This window comes from Elaeis guineensis, chromosome 3 (genome assembly GCF_000442705.2).
Source record: "Elaeis guineensis isolate ETL-2024a chromosome 3, EG11, whole genome shotgun sequence".
Lineage (NCBI taxonomy): Eukaryota > Viridiplantae > Streptophyta > Magnoliopsida > Arecales > Arecaceae > Elaeis > Elaeis guineensis.
The window spans coordinates 123,952,037-123,976,172 of record NC_025995.2 but is presented as its reverse complement, the minus strand read 5'-3'; the positions used below and the strand labels follow the sequence as shown (position 1 = coordinate 123,976,172).

The 24,136-nt window shown below is 39.7% G+C and overlaps 1 protein-coding gene and 1 long non-coding RNA gene across 2 annotated transcripts; one reads left to right on the top strand and one right to left on the bottom strand.

The window, feature by feature from the left end:
• Positions 1 to 3,504: 3,504 nt before the first annotated feature.
• Positions 3,505 to 5,231, top strand: LOC140856156 (uncharacterized). Its single transcript, XR_012139508.1, has 2 exons — positions 3,505 to 3,837; positions 4,880 to 5,231. It is a non-coding gene; the product is annotated as an uncharacterized lncRNA (long non-coding RNA).
• Positions 5,232 to 8,690: 3,459 nt separating this feature from the next.
• LOC105040358 (receptor kinase-like protein Xa21) lies at positions 8,691 to 18,054 on the bottom strand. Its single transcript, XM_073253459.1, has 4 exons — positions 17,772 to 18,054; positions 17,543 to 17,611; positions 17,068 to 17,417; positions 8,691 to 9,053 (listed from the first exon to the last, which is right to left on the bottom strand). Exons 1-4 carry the CDS (start codon positions 18,052 to 18,054, stop codon positions 8,691 to 8,693), a joined length of 1,065 nt encoding a protein of 354 aa, XP_073109560.1.
• Between the last annotated feature and the right edge of the window lie 6,082 nt (positions 18,055 to 24,136).

Here is a 24,136-nt window from a genome sequence, read left to right as displayed (position 1 = left end):
ATATTTTTTTTTTAAATTTAATATTGTTACTTGAACTGATATAGAAGATTGAGATTTTTCTTAAGATGAGAGTCTATATATAAAATTTGTTGGAAGATCAAGTGAAGAAAGAAATCGATGATTGTGAAGAGTGCCCGATGTTTGATCTTTATTTATTTTTCTATCATAGGTAGTTTGAGATAATTATGAATTTTTGAGTGAAATGTATTAGACAAATAACGGTGGTATATTAATACAAGTCCAAAATATTGCAGTTCTTCAAAAAGTTGAGAAATCAATAAGAAGGGATGAGTTTGAGATTTCAAATAATTTTTGTTATAACAAGATCATGAGAAATAAAAGATATTATTGTAAGCTTGAGAATGACATGAAGAATGTATACTTTGAAATAGGTATCTCAAACGATATAACCTAATTTCGAGGATGAAATTATTTTAAGGAGGGGAGAATGTAATAACCCAGATATTAAAAAAAAAAAAAAAGGAAAACAGAGGATATCGGGAGGAAGAAGACTCCCGTTGAGAGTCTTCTTCCCACCGTGAAAAGGAGAGGGAGAATCCGAGTAAAAAATGAATTCCTCCTCTATAAAACCCCTCTCCCCCTCCTAAACAACCCATAGTGATCACCGGTTCTCTCTCTCCTTTCTCCTTGTTTTCTCCGGTTGAAGTCAAGGTCTCCCGTACTTGTGCTCGCCGAAAATTAGAGCTGACGACATTGCCGGAGCTCGAGGTAAGCCCCTCCCCTTTTTCCTCTCCCTCTTCCCTTTCTTCCCTGGCTCAAAGCCCCGCCGCCGGCCACCGTCTTTGCCGAAAACCAGTCGCAAAAGGATCCCCTATTTTCTGAATTTTTCCTTATTTTTGCCGCCGTTCTCCTCTTCGCTGCCGGCCGAACCCCATCGTCGTCGTTGCCGGATCTCCGGCCAAGCCGCCGGAGCCCGAGCCACTGAGGGGGGGACCTCACGGTCTTCCCCTGTTTCAGCCAAGGGTGGCCGCGGGAAGAAAAGAAGAAGGAAGAAGAAGAAGAAGAAAAGAAAAGAAAAGAAAAAGGAAAAAGAAAAAGAAAAGAAAAAGGAAAAAGAAAAAGAAAAGAAAAAAATAAAAAAGGGAAAGAGAGAAAGAGAAAAATAAAAATAAAAAATAAAAATAAAATAAAATAAAATAAAAAGAAGAAGAAGAGAGAAAAATTTTTTCTCTCTCCTCTCTCTATCTTCTCTCTCCAGTTTCTCTCTCTAGATTCTCTCTCTATTTTCTCTCTCTAGAAGTCTTATGGATCAGTGGAGGATCTAGATACTTAGATAAATCTTAATTTTGATTAATCCTAAGAGAGGTCCTCGATCTGTGTTATTAGGATCGATTATCGATAATTTCTCTATATGTGATTTTTATATTTGATCAGGGTTATGAAGGGATACGATTGTCTGCATAAGATATCGAGTGGAATATCTTATTAGAGAAATTTATAAGTCAAAGAAGAACATTGATTTCTGTGCTCGGATCAGTCACTGGTAAAGGTAAGAATCTCTGTACATGATCATCATTATATATGTTATTTTACTGTTGGTTTTATCTCCTTGATTTTTGCATCGTTGGATTTGAGATCGATGAATTTGTTATATCTGAGACACTGTTATTTATTTATGTGATTTTGAGCATGAGTATGTTATATCAATACATATGTATCAGCGATTGATGGCATGATTATATGGATATGACATATTTATTACATTGCAAAATTTGAATTGATTAATGAAGTCAATTATTTTAATTTCATGAAAATGAAAAGAAAGAGAAATATGGTTTGGACTGCCCTTGTCATGTGGAATAGCTTGCCAGGAGCTTATGTCCGGAACAGCCCCCACAGGCTTATGTGTGGAAGAATATGATCCGAGAAAGATCATGAAGAATCTGATCTGAGAAAGATCATGAATGATTTGATCCGAGAAAGATCATGGCCACTTTGATCCGAGAAAGATCATGAATATTTCGATCCGAAGAAGATCACAGAAATCGATCCGAATAAAAGATCGTCGCATGATCCTGGTAGTCCAAAGCCAAAGCCAAAGCTTAAGCTAAAGCCAAAAAGAAAGGATTAAAGATGATGTGATAATAGAAGAAAATAGAAAGATAAGACATGAAACAATCGTTGAATAAAATTGTTTCACTTATTTAACATATGATGATGCATCTCTTTTGATAAAACAGATAATCTATAAATGTTTGCAGTATTCTGGACAGTGAACATCGACTTTTACGTGTTATTGCCTATCATTATTTTCAGATTATATTATTATATCGGTGTGATATGGAAATTCTTACTGGGCTATAAAGCTCACACCCCTTCATTTTCTTTTTCTTCTCAGAGTTACAAGATGTCCATGGTTGGCTATGGTATGGATTTGTGAGTGAGCGGATGCATAGATAGAGTACCGTTGATACTTAATCAGAGGATTGAAAGAATGTTAATTGTAATTATGCAAGTTTTATGAATTATTGTTGAAATTAAATATTATGGTTGACAAGATTGTAATGATTTAATTAGGCCTTGCATATTCTTTAGGGCTTGCTCTAAGGAGTGTACGGCCATCACGTATCCGACCCGGGTGTTGGGTTCGGGGTGTGACAATAACAGAGCCACATCGACGTTGATGGTGTGCCAAGCTATGATTCCAATAAAAGAACCACAATGTTTACGTTATCAAGAGCCATTTATAATTTTTATTTTTGTGCAACATCAAGGATCTGAAGTTTAGAACTCCTCAAAGGACAAATGTTTATTACAGAATTTTACACAGCATAAATGGACTTCTAAAAACTGATTTGCTGATCACTACATTGATTGATGCAGAGGTGGAAGGACCCGATGTGAATCTTCCATGTGCAACAGAGCGCATCAAGGGTCATCCATGCCCTGTGCACCAAGGTGTGCGACACCATGAGCTTAACCTGCCTCCCCCACCCACCACTGGTTCCTCTTCCTGGTGATCTGAATGATGATGATTCGTGGTTCCTTTCAACCATTTTTGAATTACTTCGGCCTACGCGGGTGATCCTGACGAATCAACTATCTGCCTACATTCAGGTTGGTCAGCGGAGGAACATTCAGGTTGTATGAATATTGAAAAATGCTTTAGTAACTCGGTAATGTAACTCACAAATTCACCCCGGGGTGGCATTTATTCTGAATGCGTGGGGTGCCGTAGAACAAGTATGAACCACAAGGTAATTTTCTCCTGCGTTGACACCTTTTCCGCCTGCTTCCAGCTTCCACCCTTGTTCCCCCGGTGGAGCCAGCCAGCTCGGACCGACATTGGTACTCGTATGTGAGCAAGTGTGGAAGCAAACTGGGAAGATGCCAACGACCGCTTGATGTGGACAATTCGTACGTCACGTCATGATAGTGGAAGAACAGCAGCATCTTTCGCACTTGTTCGAATTCTTTACTCAAAAAGAAAAAACAGTACTTGTTCCCATGGAAAGAGCACCATTCCGATGAAGTCATCTTAATTTCATGACTGACTCCACGAAGACTTCTTGCTTCTCTTTCGTCTCTCTTCTATAGTTGCTTGCTTTTTCAGGAGATGCCCATTGCCTTCTGCCTACTCTTAATTCTATTTTCCGGCTTCCCTCGAAGTTTCGTATAGGCAGTCTTCCACACCCTGCCTACGTACAAGTAGGGAGCGTTTGCGGATACTGGTCAGGGGAAGTTTCGTGGTTGGGAATAGGATGGCTTGGAAGGCTCTTCCCATTCTCTCCATGCTCCTACTACTTTCAAGCACTTCCGTCGTCACCCTAGCCCTCAATACCAGCGTTCTAGCAAGCCCACCTTCGCCACCACCCGGTGAGTATCTCCAACCATTAATTTAATCTCTATTTCACAAGAATTTTCATGCCCAAAGTGCTTTAGCAACTCAAAAATATCACCTCAGCAAATCACTCGGCTGGGGTGGTGTGTTCTTTTTTGCTTCCTTTGAATTGGTGTTGTGAGCTTTGCCATTTAATAAGCAAGGTGTTCGGTAGTGATTTTTGCGAGTTACCGTAGCATTAGTCTAGTTTGCACCACGATGGAAAGCAAAAAGAACGAGCAATCGGCACAGAAACAAAGCGAACGCCAAGTGATCGCGGCAGGGATGAGGGCCATATTTTTGAGTAATCGGACTGGGCTTTAGAATATATCTCGATTGGGCCTGGAACCAGCTCAATCAGACGTATATAGAAGCCGTTGCTTTGTCCATGTAACGATGCATAGAGGGAAATTTAAAGATATTTGTTATGTTTTTTTTAACTCACAAAGCTTCAATAATCCATAAACCGTATTATTGGAGCTCTCCTTGGAAAACTTTGTTGACCTTCGCAGGATGATAATGGCTGTTATTTGTCCATTTTTGCCTGAATATTGGTCGGCCACTTCCTTAGTTTCAATCAGTGATTGCATAAACATGATAAACGCTGGAAATGTCGAAATGCACAAAAGTCAAACCGATATAAAATAACTGTTATAATTGTCAATGTTGGTAATTATCAGTCGATTAATGAAAAATTAACAAGTGACTGTTTCCGAGTTGATTTTTTTTCATTTTTTTTTTCCTGGTCGGTACAAAGATTTGAGTTTAAAAGCATTGTTTCGTTTAGATGAATTAAATTTTAATTATTAATATATAACAGAGCCACATTGACGTTGATGGTGTGCCAAGCTATGATTCCAATAAAAAGAAACACAATGTTTTACGTTATCAAGAGCCATTTATAATTTTTATTTTTGTGCAATATCAAGGATTTGAAGTTTAGACCTCCTCAAAGGACAAATGTTTATTTCTGAATTTTACACAGCATATATGGACTTCTAAAAACTGATTTGCTGATCACCACATTAATTGATGCAGAGATGGGAGGACCCGACGTGAATCTTCCCTGTGAAATAGAGCGCATCAAGGGTCATCCATGCCCTGTGCACCAGAGTCCGGGACACCATGAGCTTAACCTGCCTCCCCCACCCACTGTTCGCCAATTGGCTTGTCGCAGAGCCCCTTATTGTCGTGGTTAAGCATAAGATGCAACACTTAGAAGAAGCTCCTTCTTTTCCTCTTTTTTTTTTTTTTTAGTGTGAATAGGAGGTAGCAGGAAGCTATCCCTACTTTATTTAATGAACAAAGAATATAGAGTGCTCTGCAACAGAAGAAGCTGCTTTCTTCCTTCAATAAAACAGTGACCCAGCGTATTTCCTATTCATTATCATGCAAATTAGTTCCTCTTCAAAAATTTCAAAAAGAGGCTCTTATCACGATTGGTCTTGCAAGGGTCAAATGTACATAGTCGTGTTCAAAATACGGAGAGTTTGTCTCCATGTTTCCAAATCTATGGCATCCAGATCATAATATAACAACCATACCATGGTGTCAAGGCCTGCTTCCTCTCTTTCTTCATAGATATCCTTTTTTTTTTCCTTTTTTTTCTCTTTGTTTTTTTTGAGGTATAAGGAAGCTGAAAGCCATCCGGCTTTTATTAAAGTGGGAATATGTATAGGGTGGTATTAACAGTTGAAAAGAGAAAAATAAAAGCTACAGAACACAATTTAACAAAGTCAGAAAATCGAAGAAAATGAATTCCAAAAAACTTATGAAGTCAACCTCTTCCACATCCTGAACTCCTCCCAAAATGTAGTTCCTCAATCCTCCCTAGATATCCAAAGGTCTCAGCTGCAGCCATAATACGTTGTGCCCTTCCAACGTTTTCTTAGAGCACAAATGCTTCCAGAGTTTAAAGGAGAGAGGAGATTTCTGAAAGACCGAAGAAGCAGAGCACATTGTTTTCTGAAAATTTCTCCTATTCCTTTCCAACCATACATTCCAACATAGCGCAATAGCCAATTGATCCCAAACTCTGCATCATGATTTGCTCACATACTTCCTCCTCCAAGACGTCCAAAGCTTTGTGAATGAAGAAGGCCGCTCTCTTCATAGATATCAACCCAAAAAAAGATATGAGTTGATTGTACTAGTGTTGTTGATGATATCTTGCATCCTTGATCGTTTCTTAGTGATTCTTTGAAGCGTAGGCGACTGATGCTAGTCCATGAAGTAATGTATCGTCTCAATCTCATCCAGGCAGCATACAATGACTCCTTTTGTAAAGGCTACACTAACAAATTTGCTACACATCAGCCTCGGCCTTGTAACTCGACACATCATGACCTTTTAGACTATTTAAGAAACCAATACGATCAGCAACTATGATAAAAAATGTGGCGATCAAACAGAATCTGCACACCAGCTCTCACACTTAAAGTTTCTAAAACAGCGCACTTGTAATAATCTGGAAATTTTAAATGCTTCTGTGTATCTCCGTGGAAAGAATAATTTCAACCGGTAAAGGGCGTAAATTGCAATGTCTGAAGAACTGGATCTATATTCACATAGTACATAGTAACAGCAACTACAGATGATATTCTTGTTTAATGTAGTTGCCAATCAGATATCAGGATTTCATGGTGATTGTTGATGTCCATGTAAGGTCGACTGCACCTTTCTCTTGGTCTACCCAGAAAAGCAACAAAAATTTAATTTTTTTAATTAAAAAACAATGGTCCGGGGAGTATATATGAATCATCCCTTCAGTTCTAAGGCTTCTTCACTGGCAAGAAGTAATATTGAATGGTGGCTGCAGTGTATGCGCTAAATGATTTTGCAGACATAGCAAAATGCATGTAATCTAGATATCAGTCAATTACATCTCCACTAGATATCAGTCAATTAGGATTAAATAACAGTAACACAAACCAAGACCTATGAGCCGATCTAATCAAGCTGCATGTGAACGTATAGCTGCCATAAGATTTAAAGAATACAAATTTTGAGTACTTGTGTTGCAGCTTCAAATGCATGTTGGCAATCAAATGTGGGATTCAGATATTGCCGCGCTAAACTATTCATCTCCATAGGCAATTTAATTGTTCATAGTGATGCTGCACATCGCCATACAGAGCATAACTAATATCATCAGTACATGAGCCCTTTACAATATTACCTCCAAAGCAACATGGAGAAGCAAGCAAGTTTGTCGTTTGAACCTGAAACTGGTCAAGTGGCAATCGACGAATGGGCCATATATATCTGAATTTCCCTAATTTTTTTAGGGTTTTATAAACCATGTCAGCAAATCATCAAGCTGATATCTCCATTACCTATAATGAAAGTAGTAAACATGGGAGACTTGATTGTCGTAGTACGTAAAAAGATACAAACATGCAACAAGTAGATAGTTTTTAAAGGCAAGAGAGATAAAAATTTAGAAAAATAGAACATAGAGCAATGATATGGGGCTCCCTATATGAACAATTCCTTGTAACAAGAGGATATTAGTGCAACTTATGGAGTTTGTTGCCAAACACGAGAGTTGGTTGATTAAGGAGTTTCCAAATCAGCAATTAAGACCACTGGTTCCTCTTCCTGATGATCGGAACGATGATTCGCGGTTCTTTTCCACCATTTTGAATTACTTCGGCCCCCGTGGGTGATCCTCACGAGTCAACTATCCGCCTACAAGCCGTTTGTTGCCTGGCCTCTGAAGACCTGGTATGTTGGAGTCTGTGGCTTGATATGTTTGCTGAATACCTCATCTCTACCACTCAGCAGGACTTTCATTTTACTGTGCATCTAATCTTATATGTATGTGTGTGCGCGTGTGCGCGTATATATATATATATATATATATATATATATATATATATATACATAATTCATAACTTGCATCCTACTCACTAACATGTTTGTCGGGGGGAAAAAAGTTCCTATTTGGAAATGTTTGAAATGAACTCTGTTGTCTATGATTCTTCTGTGGAAGAAAATTTTGTTCAATAATTTATAACTGATTATCTTTGTGCCGATCAGCTATGGAAGTAATTGTGCATTTTTGGTATTATAATGTTGATTTCTATATACATAATGCATGCTTCCAAATATGCAAACATTGATCTTATTAAAAAATATAGATCCATTCCATTTATATGTACAAATAATGTTGTATTATTTGCTTTGCATACTTATTCTGCAAACAGATCTTACATTATAACTTTATGTAAATTTTAACGGGTTAATGCGAGCTTAAGAGTAACTTAACACAATTATCCTTGTGTTTAATGCTTAAAAAGGATTTTGAACTGGTGGTTGGATTTGAGCCATGATCTCTTAGTATGCCTTTGTCACCGACAAGAGCGATATTCCTCTCATCATTTCTCATCCCTCGCTCCTGTTGGTGGAATACCAGAGCATTGAATCAGCTTTCGTTTTGATTCACTATTACCCAGAAAAGGATATAGGTTCACGACAAAATCCTGAGCCGGTGACATGGAAACGATGATGTGTAGGGTTGGATTCCATTGCACCCTTGGAATTGAATACAAATTCGATTCTTTGACCAAGTCCTTTTTTAGATTACCAAAACGAAAGCACAAGATCTTTTTAGATTACCAACAGAGAAGCAGAAATCTTCTTCCCAAAAAAAGAAGCAGAAATCCTTTTTGATATGGACTTTAAATTATTCCCGATCTATGCTTGCTAGCTTGCTTGAGTACATAAATTATTGATAGGCCACCCTTGATCAAAAAAAAGGAGGAAAAAGCATAAGATTACATCAAGCTCCTTTCTTGCATAAACAAACTAGAACAGTAGAATATATATTACTGAACTTTCTACTTTGTTATCCCCCTTCAAATATTTCGACCACCGATAGCCTGTCTTTAGTTGTGTTGAGTTTATTGGCAACATCTCGCATGTCTATTCGTTCTTTGGGTGATTCTTTTGAGCACGAAAGCCCAATTCGAAGTAATGAAGTAATGCATCTCCTCGTTCTCATCCTGGCAGCATTTTCATTTCTACTGTTGTTATTAGCTTCTTCCCATTCTTCTTGCAGGATCTGGGGATCCAAAATCTCCACGATTCTTTCTGGAAAAGCCTTGCTGACGAATTTATGAAGATTGAAACCATTCTTGAACACGTCGTCGGTAGGTTTCTTTCCCGTAAGCATCTCTAGCAAAACAATTCCATAGCTATATACATCTCCCTATGTTGAGATTTTGCTGCCCATCACATATTCTGCATTCCAAACTTAGTTTCATGTATGAATAGAGCAAAGATTTTTAAACCACTTTGGGGGTGTTTGATTCGCAACCAGAATATGAATAGAAATAAAAATCGAAATGAATTGGAATCAGAATCAGAATGGCCAAATCCCCCAAAGCGTTTGGTTCGTAACTGGAATCAGAATCGAAATCGGAATCGGAATTGAAATTGAAATTGAAATGAAAAATTGAATCCATAGAGGAGAATAGAGATTGAGTGTCACGCCCCGAACCCAACACCCGGATCGGATACGTGATGGCCACACACTCCTTAGAGCAAGCCCTAAAGAATATGCAAGGCCAAATTAAATCATTACAACCTTATCAACCATAATAATTTATTTCAATAATAATTCATAAAATCTTGCATAATTACAATTTAAATTTCTTCAATTCTCTGATCAGATACTATGATACTTTTATCTATCCTTCTGCTCACCCGTAAATCCAGGCCATAGCCAATCATAAGCATCCTGTAACTCTGAGAAGAAAAAAAAAGATGAAGGGGTGTGAGCTTTACAGCCCAGTAAGAATTTCCATATCACACCAATATAATAATATAATCTGAAAATAAGGATAGGCAATAACACGTAAAAGTCGATGTTCACTGTCCAGAATACTGCAAACATTTATAGATTATCTGTTTTATCAAAAGAGATGCATCATCATATATTAAATAAGTGAAACAATTTTATTCAACGATTGTTTCATATCTTATCTTTCCATTTTCTTCTATTATCACATCATCTTTAATCCTTTTCTTTTTCGCTTTAGCTTGAGCTTTGGCTTTGACTTTGGACTACCAGGATCATGCGACGATCTTTTATTCGGATCGATTTCCATTATCTTCCTCGGATCGAAATATTCATGATCTTTCTCGGATCAAAGTGGCCATGATCTTTCTCGGATCAAATCATTCATGATCTTTCTCGGATCAGATACTTTATGATCTTTCTCGGATCATATTCTTCCACACATAAGCCTGTGGGGGCTGCCCCAGACATAAGCTCCTGGCAAGTTATTCCACATGACAAGACCAGTCCAAACCATATTTCTCTTTCTTTTCATTTTCATGAAATTAAAATATTAGACTTCATTAATCAATTCAACTTTTGTAGTGTAATAAATATGTCATACACATATAATCATGCCATCAATCACTGATACATATGTATTGATATAACATACTCATACTCAAAATCACATAAATAACAATGTCTCAGATATAACAAATTCATCGATCTCAAATCCAACGATGCAAAATCAAGGAGATAAAACCAATGGTAAAATAACATATATAATGATGATCATGTATAGGGATTCTTACCTTTACCGGTGACTGATCCAAATACAGAAATCAATGTTCTTCTTTGATTTATGAATTTCTCTAACAAGATATTTCACTCGATATCATATGCAGACAATCATCTCTTCATAACCCTGATCAATATAAAAATCATATATAGAGAAAATTACCGATAATCGATCCACAGATCGAGGATCTCTCTTCGGATTAACCAAAATTAGGACTTGTCTATGTATCAGGATCCTCCACTGATCCATAAGACTTCTAGAGAGAAAAATCCATGAAGAGAGAAAATTTTAGAGAGAGAAAGTGGAGAGAGAATCTTCGTATCCTTTAGATGAGGCAATCATGGTCGAGATCATCAGAGGTCCTATCAGGGTGACTCAATATGAATCAAGTGTTACAAATTTCAAATAAAATCGGACTGGGATCAGATCTACTGCACGAATTTCGGAGCAATCTCAATTCATCATATTTTTATTTCAAATATATCCTAGGGTCCATGATGCAATCAGAGAGGAAGAAAAGATCCTAGAGAGACAAAATCTGTAAAGAGAGAGAAAAGTCTAGAGAGAGAATCTAGAGAGAGAAAATGTAGAGAGAGAAGGTAGAGAGAGGAGAGAGAAAAGAGAGAGAAAGAAGAGAGAAAGGAGAGAGAGGAAAATTCTCTCTCTTCTTCTTCTTCTTATTTTATTTTATTTTTATTTTTTTCTTTTTCCTTTTTCTTTTCTTTTTCTTTTTTTTTTCTTTTCTTTTCTTTTCTTTTCTTCTTCTTCTTCTTCCTTTCTTCTTTTTTTTTTCTTTTCCCGCGGCCTCCCATGGCTGAAACAGGGGGACCGTGAGGTCCCCCCCTCGGTGGCTCGGGCTCCGGTGGCTTGGCCGGAGATCCGACAACGACGGCCGACCATGCAAGCTGGCCGGCGACTAGGTTTGGCCGGCGAGCTTTCTCTCCCCCTTTTTTTTTTTCGAAAAACAGGGGATCCGTCCCCTTTCTTCATGATTTTCGGCCATTGGCCGATCGCCGGCGGTCGAGAACTCTCGAGGAAGAGAGATAGAGGGATGGCGGTGCTGTCCTAAGGATAAGACGCCGCAAACGGCGGTGCCGGCGGTCGAAAAAAAAAAAAAAGAAAGGACTCGACCGAATAGGGAAAAACAGAGTCTTACCTTTTTCATGAGTTTTTCCGACGATCCCGACGGCCGGCAAGGGTGTGCGAGCCACGGAAAGAAGGGGAAGGAAGAGGGGATTTATAGGGTGTAAGAGAGGTCGAATCTGCCTCGGATTCGACCTCTCCACTGGTGATTTGGGTGGAAGAAGACTCCCAGCGGGAGTCTTCTTCATTCCATTTTTTTTTTTATATAGCTTTGGGCTTTTTGGGCTGATTTGGGCCGGGGTATTACATTCTCCCCTCCTTCAAATAATTTCGTTCTCGAAATTAAGTTATGTTGTTTGAGATATATTTCAAGGTATACATTCTTCATATCATTCTCAAGCTTACGATAATGTCATATATATATTATTTATTTCTCATGATCTTGTTATAACAAAAATTATTTAAAATTTCAAATTCATCCCTTCTTATTGATTTCTCAACTTTTTTGAAGAACCATAACATTTTAGACTTGTATTAATATATCACCGTTATTTGTCTAATACATTTTACTCGAAATTCATAATTATCTCAGACTACCCTTGATAGAAAATAAATAAAGGTCAAACATCGGGCATTCTTCACAATCATCGATTTCTTTCTTCTCTTGACCTTCTAACAAATTTTATATGTAGACTCTCATCTTAAGAAAAATCTCAATCTTCTATATCAGTACGAGTAATAATATTAAATTTGAAAAAAAAATGAGATCTATGTTAGTACATTCTAAGTTTGAACTAATACCAGAACTATCAAGCTGTTAATAAACTTGAGATATCTAGAATTTCTTGGCATTATCTACAATGAAGCAACCTACTGACAAGATTATCCGGCTATGATCAGATTAGATCAAAATTTATAGTATCCTTTCATTATCAATAAAATCCTTCCTTATTTGCAACTAATATATTTCATCATAATATCTTTTGATTTTAAAGATTAATATTTCTAATCAATTTAATCCATCATGCTTTTGCTGCATACTCTGATCTTAATTTATCAAATTATATAATTATATCAAAGATAAAAATATCCTTATATGTTAGATCAATCCAGAATAGATCTAACCTTCAAATTTCATATAAGACTTAGGACAAAATTTTAAGTTTCTTTATCTTTACTACCTTCGGGTATAGCATATTAAATCTTGATCCACTTTCTATGTTTAAAATTATTGTATAAGTTTCATCACTCTTCCAGAATCTAACATATCTAGAATCAATTGGAGTTAACCTTAGATTTACCTTATAATCATTCAGATAATTTTTAAATCAATCTTCCTTTTTAAAAGAATTAATTCTAACTTGATGAACTAAAAGGACTCAAGCCAACATCCTTATGAGTAGAATCAACTTGATTATTTCTTATAGAGCTCCCTTCATCACAACCCTTAATATTAATCAATAAATTCATACAAAATCTTGTCCTTTGTATAAGTCATTCAAAATTTAACATTAGCAAGATATCTTAATTTAATTTAAAAATCCAAACTTTGACTTGAATAATTAATACACTTCACCATCTTCAATAATCATAAAAAAAAATCTAATCCAAAGATAGTAATATGAATTATTAAAAAATTTTATCATAACCTGTATATCATTCTCTGACACAATAAATTTTCTTCTTTAATTTAACAATAATATCAAAATACTTTTGAACCACTTAGAAAAGTAAGCTTTTGACTTGAAATTCAATGCAACTTGAAAGATCAAGGAATCATATTCAGAATATGATATTTTGAGTAACCAAAGATTTCACCAAAATATGTATCTCATATTCTCATAATAAAATTCAAGTATATTTTTTATCTAAGATTGAGTTTCATATATGATCCTCTTATAGGTTCAATACTCAAAAATATTTCTCTCTCATATGATGAAATTTTTTCTTAGACCATATCCTAACTTCCTTCTGATAAATTTAAAATTTGTAATGCTCAGATAATTAACATCAAAATCAGAAAAGTTATCATGATCTTCAATCATATAAGTTTTACATTCCAAAATCCTCTAGTATACTCAACATAACTTATCAATAACTCCCACTTTATTCTAAGGTCAACTCTTTTCACACTTAGGTCAACCTTACTAATTGAAATCTAAGATATAACTCATCAATTCTATTATAGATATCATATACCACTTATACATAAATTTCATCTTAATATCTATTGACTCGAAATCTAATTACCGGATCGTTTGTTTTATGTCTATCATGTTCCTTATGATCATAACCTAAGTTTAAATATCACTAAAGTCATAATTTCAATAATTATAATCTTAAGCTTAAATACCACTTAAATCATATTTTCTAATGATCATAACCTAAATTGTAATATCATTCTATCATACCTTTAATAATCATAATTTTAAACTCTGATTTTATCAATCATACTCTATTGATTATAATCTCAAAGTTTTGATATCATTTATATGACAATCCCTAATGACCTTAAACTTGAGCTCTAGTACTATTCTGTCATATCCTTAATAATCATAACCTGAGCCCTGATATTACTCTATAATATTTAAATCACTTATATTATAATCCTTAAAGATCATAACCTAGGCTCTGATGCCACTTCGTCACATCCTATTGATCTTACATAAAGTTTTAATATCTCTTCATAATCTCTGGTGATCTTAAACCTAAGCTCAGATATTATTCTATCACATCCTAATCATTTATATCGTAATCTCCAATGATCATAACCTAAGCTCTAATATCACTCTGTAATATTCTAATCACTTATATCATAATCCCTAATGATCATATCCTAAGCTCTGATACCATTCTGTCACGCCCCGAACCCAACACCCGGGTCGGATACGTGATGGCCGCACACTCCTTAGAGCAAGCCCTAAAGAATATACAAGGCCAAATTAAATCATTACAATCTTATCAACCATAATAATTTATTTCAACAATAATTCATAAAACTTGCATAATTACAATTTAAATTTCTTCAATTCTCTGATCAGATACTATGATACTTTTATTTATCCTTCTGCTCACCCGTAAATCCAGGCCATAGCCAATCATAAGCATCCTGTAACTCTGAGAAGAAAAAAAGATGAAGGGGTGTGAGCTTTACAGTCCAGTAAGAATTTCCATATCACACAATATAATAATATAATCTGAAAATAAGGATAGCAATAACACGTAAAAGTCGATGTTCACTGTCCAGAATACTGCAAACATTTATAGATTATCTGTTTTATCAAAAGAGATGCATCATCATATATTAAATAAGTGAAACAATTTTATTCAACGATTGTTTCATATCTTATCTTTCCATTTTCTTCTATTATCACATCATCTTTAATCCTTTTTTTTTCGCTTTAGCTTGAGCTTTGGCTTTGACTTTGGACTACCAGGATCATGCGAGATCTTTTATTCGGATCGATTTCTATGATCTTCCTCGGATCGAAATATTCATGATCTTTTTCGGATCAAAGTGGCCATGATCTTTCTCGGATCAAATCATTCATGATCTTTCTCGGATCAGATACTTTATGATCTTTCTCGGATCATATTCTTCCACACATAAGCCTGTGGGGGCTGTCCCAGGCATAAGCTCCTGGCAAGTTATTCCACATGACAAGACCAGTCCAAACCATATTTCTCTTTCTTTTCATTTTATGAAATTAAAATATTAGACTTCATTAATCAATTCAACTTTTGCAGTGTAATAAATATGTCATACACATATAATCATGCCATCAATCACTGATACATATGTATTGATATAACATACTCATGCTCAAAATCACATAAATAACAATGTCTCAGATATAACAAATTCATCGATCTCAAATCCAACGATGCAAAATCAAGGAGATAAAACCAACGGTAAAATAACATATATAATGATGATCATGTATAGGGATTCTTACTTTACCGGTGACTGATCCAAACACAAAATCAATGTTCTTCTTTGATTTATGAATTTCTCTAACAAGATATTCCACTCGATATCATATGCAGACAATCATCTCTTCATAACCCTGATCAATATAAAAATCATATATAGAGAAAATTATCGATAATCGATCCACAGATCGAGGATCTCTCTTCGGATTAACCAAAATTAGGACTTGTCTATGTATCAGGATCCTCCACTGATCCATAAGACTTCTAGAGAGAAAAATCCATGAAGAGAGAGAAAATTCTAGAGAGAGAAAGTAGAGAGAGAAAGTGGAGAGAGAATCTTCGTATCCTTCAGATGAGGCAATCATGATCGAGATCATCAGAGGTCCTATCAGGGTGACTCAATATGAATCAAGTGTTACAAATTTCAAATAGAATCGGACTGGGATCAGATCTACTACACGAATTCGGAGCAATCTCAATTCATCATATTTTTATTTCAAATATATCCTAGGGTCCATGATGCAATCAGAGAGGAAGAAAAGATCCTAGAGAGACAAAATTCGTAAAGAGAGAGAAAAGTCTAGAGAGAGAATCTAGAGAGAGAAAATATAGAGAGAGAAGGTAGAGAGAGGAGAGAGAAAAGAGAGAGAAAGAAGAGAGAGGAGAGAGAGGAAAATTTCTCTCTTCTTCTTCTTCTTATTTTACTTTATTTTTATTTTTTTTTCCTTTTTCTTTTCTTTTTCTTTTTTTTTTTCTTTTCTTTTCTTTTCTTTTCTTCTTTTTTTTTTTCTTTTCCCGCGGCCTCCCTTGGCTGAAACAGGGGAGGACCGTGAGGTCCCCCCCTTCGGTGGCTCGGGCTCCGGTGGCTTGGCCGGAGATCCGACAACGGCGGCCGACCATGCAAGCTGGCCGGCGACTAGGTTTGGCCGGCGAGCTTTCTCTCCCCTTTTTTTTTCTCGAAAAACAGGAGATCCGTCCCCTTTCTTCATGATTTTCGGCCATTGGCCGATCGCCGGCGGTCGAGAACTCTCGAGGAAGAGAGATAGAGGGATGGCGGTGCTGTCCTAGGGATAAGACGCCGCAAACGGCGGTGCCGGCAGTCGGAAAAAAAAAAAAAAAGAAAGGACTCGATCGAACAGGGAAAAACAGAGTCTTACCTTTTTCATGAGTTTTTCCGACGATCCCGACGGCCGGCGAGGGTGTGCGAGCCACGGAAAGAAGGGGAAGGAAGAGGGGATTTATAGGGTGTAGGGGAGGTCGAATCTGCCTCGGATTCGATCTCTCCACCGGTGATTTGAGTGGAAGAAGACTCCCAGCGGGAGTCTTCTTCATTCCATTTTTTTTTTATATATGGCTTTGGGCTTTTTGGGCTGATTTGGGCCGGGGTATTACATTGATTCTATATAGATTGAGCCATTTTCATTCCATTTCGAAATCGAAATCAGAATCGGAATGGGACTCCTCCCAATCAAACGGTTGGAATGGGAGTCATCGATTCCGATTCTGATTCCGATTCCGATTCCGATTCCAAACTCCCACTCCGTCCAACCAAACGTCTCCCATATATTTATCTGCAATTTCAAGCATGCATGTGAAAGAGTGACGAGAGTATTTTTGAGCTCTTACCTGGAGCGATGTATCCGATGGATCTTTTAGCCCCATCCAACTTGATGAATTCTTAGATGCTGTAGAGCTGGAAGTTGAGAGAAGCAGTGCGAAGCCAAAATCACCCGCATGGGCGGTCATATCATGGTCAAGAAGAAGAATGTTGCTTGGCTTGAGATCACACTGAACAACTGGCACTACAGAATCATGATGCAGATAGTTTAAAGCAGAAGCCACATCGATGACTATGTTTAACCTTTGGGTAAGGTCCAATTTCCTTATCTGGTGATGTTCATGAGCTTTTGGATGCAACCACCCTTCAAGGCTCCCACTGGGCATGTATTCAAAAACTAGAGCCTTAGAGTCATTGCCTGTCGAATCAACAATCGAGCACGATGTAATGATCTTGACAAGATTCCTGTGGCGCATGTTTCTTTAAGGTTTTGCATTCGGCGCTGAAACTCTTCGGTCCTCCAACTTGATGAAGGTTGAATACCTTCACGATCATCAGGATCCATCTTCCCTTTATACACGGAACCAAAACTTCCGGTGCCAACCAAGTTGTCTGAAGAGAAACCATTAGTTGCTCCGCAAAAGATAATTTCTTGTACTTGTCCCTCATATCGGAGACGCGCAGATTTTTCACCTATCTTCCTCGGTCGACAAAGAATAGCCAGCACACACAGCATTAGAACTACGGCAGCACCTGCAACTGGTATTATAACCTTTAGTGATATTCTCTTTTTGAGGTTTTGACAAAGCAAGGGGGCAATTGCAAATTTGGATCACCCCCGGCCCACAGAGCCTTCTATTCCCGAAGACAAAAATTTCAGTGGCATTGTCGAAAATACCACCCGTTGAGACTTCCCCCTCAAGATCATCGAGTGAGGGATTAAGATATTGCAGAGAACGCAAGGACCCGAAGTGACGTATGCACATGGAATATGATTTTCTCCATTTTAAATGAATGATAGCTGTAGGTTTCCAAGATATCTCCAACATAAGCATCTGTCGCAAACGATGAGGACTCTGGTACAATCCCAAGAGTCTTCGAATTGATAGGTTTTTGGATGGACTCAAAATTATTTTTAAATCTCTAAATTTTTCAACTTGAATAAAAAGTCTCTAAAATACTAAGACATTATTTCTAGATCTCTGCCTCCACACAAATTAGTTATACAGATCCATATTCAAGTTATACAGAGTTTCAATATTTGGTTATGCACGTTCATATTCAGATTATACCGGTATGTATCTTGGTTACACAGAAATAACTCCTTAACATTTCAGGGACTTTTTATTCAACTTGAAAAGTCCAGGAACTTAAAAATAATTCTGGATCCATCTAGGAATCTATAGATAATTTTTTCAATTGATAATTATAGGAGAATAATATTTTTTTCTAAAATTACAGTAATATTTTTTAAATTTAAATTAACTATATTTAAATTCTAAAAATTTAAAAAATTTTAATAGTCTATCTAGAGATATAAGTAATGAAATTTCAATTACTTTCAAACACACTTATCTCATTTCCCTAGCCCATAATACCAGTGTTCCAGCTAGCCCAGCTTCGCCGCTACCTAGTGAGCATCTCCAACTGACAATTTAATCTCTACTTCACAAAATTTCTCATACCAAAAATGCTTTAGTAACTCAAAAATATCATCCAGGGGTGTTGTGTTCTCACTGCTCCCTTTGAATTGGTATTGTGAACTGTACCATTTAATGAAGCAAGGTGATTCGTAGTGATTTTTCTGAATTACTGTAGCATTAGACTGGTTTGAACTTAGATGGGAGGCAAAAATAACGAGCAACCTGCATAGAACCCTTGTGAAACACAGCTAGTGCAAGTGAGCGTGGCAGAGATGAGGGCCACGTAATTGGATGGCCGATACCTCACATGGAAGAAGTTATTGGTTGGATCAGGTCCACCAGCTCAACAATGGACCAGCCTCATACAGGTGATTTGTGCGTGTTGTTGCTTCATGGTTTAACTGGTCCACCATTGAGCTGGTGAACCTGGTTTGACCAAAAATTTTTCCTCAGACTCAGCTCATATTTTAGAAGAGTAATCAGAATTTGGCAACACAACTTGCTAGAATGGGTTCATATTTCAAGTCATCAGATTGGGCTTTAGATATCTTGTTGGGCCTGGAGCTCAATCAGACAAAAACTCATTTATGCATATAGAAGCAATTGCTTTATCCATGTAAAGGGAAGATATTTGCTATTTTTTTAACTCATAAGACTCACAAAGCTTCAATAATCCATTATTATAGCAGCTCACCTTCAAAACCCTTGTTGACCATTGCAATGATAATAATGACCGGCCATTGCTTTCTTATGAATAAAAGACTGGTGGTAGTCTCAGACTACTTCCATTTCCATCAAAAAAAAGATAATAATGGCTGGCCACTTCCTTAATTTAAATCTGTGATTGTGATTTTATAAGCATAATAAATTCTGCAAATGTTGAAAGGCACAAAAGTCAGATATAAAATAACTGTTATAAGTGTTAATGTTTGTAACCATCAGTCGAAAATGAAACGTTAATGTTGGCTTTTCTTTCTTTTTTTTTTTTTTTTTTTTTTTTTTTTTTTTTTTTTTTTTTTTGTTCTCTTCTTTTTGTACTATATTTTTTGCTAATAAATTTGGATGGATTTTTTCCTCAATTTATATTTTTTTAAAAAAAATGGTGCGCGCCACCGTTCCCAATTTGATTTCTTGTTTCCTGGTTGGTACAAAGATTTGAGTTTAAAGGCATTGTTGTTTCATTTAGATGAATTAAATTTCAATTATTAATATATAACAGAGCCACGTGGACTTTCTAATTTCTATGGTGTGGTGTGCCAAGCTGTGATTCCAATAAAAAGAATCACAATATTTACGCTATCAGAGTCATGCATTTATAATTTTTATTCTTAAGCAATGCCGAGGATTTGAATATAAGACCTCCTCAAAGGACAATTTTTTTTTTTTTTTCTGAATTTTACAGAGCGTATACGAACTTTTAAAAACTGATGTGCTGATAGCTATAATTGATGCAGAGAACGGCATGCTTCCCCCCTGTTTAAAAAAGGGCGGCGTCTCCGGTCTCCTATGCCCTCCGTACGGAAAGCAGCAGCGTGATCCGAAAAGCCATTAGTTTATCCCGAATCACGACCCCCGGTTGTTCGCCAATTGATCACTTTTAATGCTTTGATACCCCATCGTCCTGCTTTATGTGCGAATTGCAAAGGATGCAGACATCATGCGCATTGCTCTCTCACTCGTGGTCGACCGCCCGCTCATAGTGGATGAAACCGTAACTACAGATGTCGCCCTCATGTACTTAGAAACGGCAGAATACTACGATGGAATAGCAGAAGAGATACGTCATTATCTTTTTTTTTATTTAAAATAAATTTAAGAAAAGGGGGCAGGGAGAGAGTTTACAGGAGGAGGAGAGGATGAAAGGAAGCGAAACCACACCACATAATTCACAAAGTCCGGAAAGTTTTTGTTGGGATATATCGACCGACCCTGATGCCGACTCACCGACGCCGACTCACCGACGGGTCACGATGCCGACCCATCCTCTCACACCGACTCACTGTCGGGCCCGCCTGACCAGCGCCCAACTCTGCCGACCGACGACTACCGACACCGACCGACCGAGTATACGTCGGACGGGCAAATCCTCTCCGCTCTCGACTGGTTGAACTGCAGAGTCCGGTATCCGACTCTCGCAAGGCGCCCGACTAGCCAGACTGGAGAGCCTAATATCCGACTCTCGCAGCACCCCCGACTATCCGTCGGAGGGTACTTGGGCTGTCACCCAGCATCCTTCGATCAGGCCCCGACATACAGTCGGTCGACTTCTTCAAACGCCGTACGACCACCAGAGGCTGTCTGTCCTGACAGCGGCGTGCGGCTTAGCCGCCCTAGGGCATTGTCCCACCTAAGATATGGGTCAACCCTAGCGATTTGACAGTCCCACGATGATTTGACAGCCCCACGATGATTTGACAGTCCTCGGAGATGTGACAATTCTCCTATTGCAGGCGCCATTAATGACGGCGCCATGCTGCGCCCCACTATAAAACGGAGAAGGCAACATTGCTGAAGAGGTCCCTTCGAAACCCCTAGCTCTCTCTCTCTCTCGCTGAGCTCTTTGATTCTTTTCTACTGTTGCCTAGTCTCCTCTCTGACTTGACCGTCGGAGGGTCCCCGCCGGAGACACCTCCGGTCAGTGCGGACTTCTTTTGCAGGCACTCGTTCCCGGCGACCAGGCGACAAGGGGATTGGCCGCAACAGGTTTGGCGCGCCAGGAAGGGGGAGCGGCAAGCTAAGGAACAGGGATTGCGACCCCCACAGAACTCGAGACGTCCTTTCGAGATGACAAGAACAAGAGCTCAGCGGTCGAGAATCATCGGATCGGCGAGGCACTCTTCCCGTCGGGAAGAAGCCTCTCCCCCACCCTCCATGACAAAACCTAGCTCTCCGCATCCCGTGGTGACCACGGAGGCGCAGATCGCGGTGATTGTGCGGCAGATGACCGTGCTGACGGACGCGGTCAAGAGCCTTCAACAGCAACCAATTCGGTTACCGCAATCACCGACGGAGCAACCGACGGCACACCCGATGCCCTCCAGGAGCAGCCGCCGGCGCCCGCGTCGGTCTTCGTCTCCTCCTCAGGAGCAACTGTTACAGCACTCCCACCGAGAGGAGGAGAGGCGACCGTGGCTTGATACCCATCGGCCTCGACGACCGACTCCTTCCAGCTGGAACGGGCAAGGAAAGAGAAACGACCGCGAACGCCATCCGCCTCCCTCTCAGAGTCATCGGGAGACTCCACTCCCGGGTCTCTCAGCACCGACGGGCCGACGACTACGAATGCAGGTTCGAAGAAATCGACCGTCGGCTTGCCCAGCTGCAGGTAGACGGGCAGAAGTCCTCGAACGACGTCGACTTCCAGACCACCCAACCTCTGTCCCGACTTATCCTCGATGAGCCGATTCCTAGTCGGTTCAAGATGCCCCACGTGGAGCCTTACGATGGCTCCACCGACCCAATTGACCACTTGGAGAGCTACAAGGCTCTCATGATGATCCAGGGGGCGATCGATACCCTCCTTTGCATCGGCTTCCCCGCTACACTCCGCAAAGCGGCCAGAGCCTGGTACTCCGACCTTCGCCCAGGAAGTGTTCACTCCTTTGGACAGCTTGAGCATTCTTTTGTGGCCCACTTTAGCACCAACCGGAAGCCGCCACGAACTTCGGATAGCCTTTTTTCCCTCAAACAAGGAGAAAATGAGATGCTCCGACATTTCGTGACGCGATTCAATGCGGCCATGCTCGAGGTCCGAGACCTCAATGAAGACATGGCCATCTCAACCATGAAGAGGGGGTTAAGGGGGTCCCGATTTACCTACTCTTTGGACAAGACCCTCCCCCGGACATACGTCGAATTGCTAGAGCGCGCGTACAAGTACATGCACGCGGACGAAGGAGCTTCCGATCGGCGTCAGACTGAGGCCAAGGGCCCGAAGGAGAAGCGAAAGAAGGGTCGGGACCCTGCCGAGCCTAGCAGGCCCCCGACCGACAAGCCGGTCTCTCCCCAACGACGGAATCAGAGGTCACCTCGGCAGCGGAGTCCGAGGCCGACACGCCCCAGGTATGACTCCTATACCCCTCTCTATGGTCTTCATGCGCAGATTTTGATGGAGATCGAAGGGGAGGAATATCTGCGACGGCCCCCACCTCTGAAGGCAAAGGCCTCGACCGACGGAAGTACTGTCGATTCCATCGGGGCCATGGCCACAACACCGAGCAGTGCATCCAACTCAAGGATGAAATCGAGGCCCTAATACGTTGAGGGTATCTCAGCAAATTTGGAAGAACCCACCGACTCGACCCGCCATCGACCGACGACCCCAATCGACTGAGGAGGCTGTGAATAACCAGCCTACGGTCGGGGTCATCAACATGATCTCCAAACGACTGGGTCCGGGGATGACCGCTGGAGGGGAGCCAACGAAGAAGCTGCGCGAGGACAATGTAATTACTTTTGCGGATGAAGATGTTGGGGTGTCCAAACTCCCCATGACGATGCTGTTGTTGTCTCGCAACAATAACAAATTATGATGTAAGAAAAAATTTTTAGATAATGAAGTTTGACGAATGTTTTGTTTTACTCGACCTTCTTCGGATGCGACTGTCGGCTGACCGGCTCAGGAGAGTCTCTGCACCCCTGATAGGCTTCGCTGGGGATGCTGTCACGGTGGAAGGGGAAGTTACTTTACCCGTGACGGTCGGAACCGAACCACGACAAAGCACAGTCCACCTGACCTTTGCGGTCATCCAAGTGCCTTCGGCCTACAACGCCATACTTGGAAGGCCGGACTAAACGCCCTCAGGCGATAGTCTCGACGTATCATCTGCTGGTTCGATTTCCGACCAAAAATGAGTCGGAGAGATGCACGAGGATCAACAGCTCGCTCGCAATGCTTCCAGATTCCACTCGAAGCGATGAATTGAAGGGCTCCCTGACGGTCGACAAGTTGGACCAACGAGAAGTGGAAGAACGGGGTGAGCCGGCCGAACAGCTTGTCCACATCCCGATATCAGAGAATCCCAAATGAATGGTATGGGTTGGGTCTCAATTACCCGACCCCGGGCGACGGCAGCTAGTGAAGCTGCTGAAGGCCAATGCCGACGTATTCGCTTGATCGGCAGCGGATATGTCGGACATCCCCTAGAGACGATGACTCACCGACTCAACATCGACCCGGCAATGAGGCCGGTGAGGCAGAAGAAGCGTCTTTTGCTTCCGAAAGGCAAAAGGCCATCGACGAAGAAGTGGACAAGCTACTCGAGGTGGGCTTCATCAGAGAGACCACGTATCCCGATTAGCTCGCCAACATCGTTATGGTGAAGAAAGCCAGCAAAAAGTGGAGGATCTGCATCGACTACACCGACTTGAATCGGGCCTATCCGAAGGACAGCTTCCACTTTCGAAGATCGACCAGCTGGTAGATGCGACGTCCGATTATCGACTGCTCAGCTTCATGGACGCCTTTGTCGGGTACAATAGATCCGGATGGCGT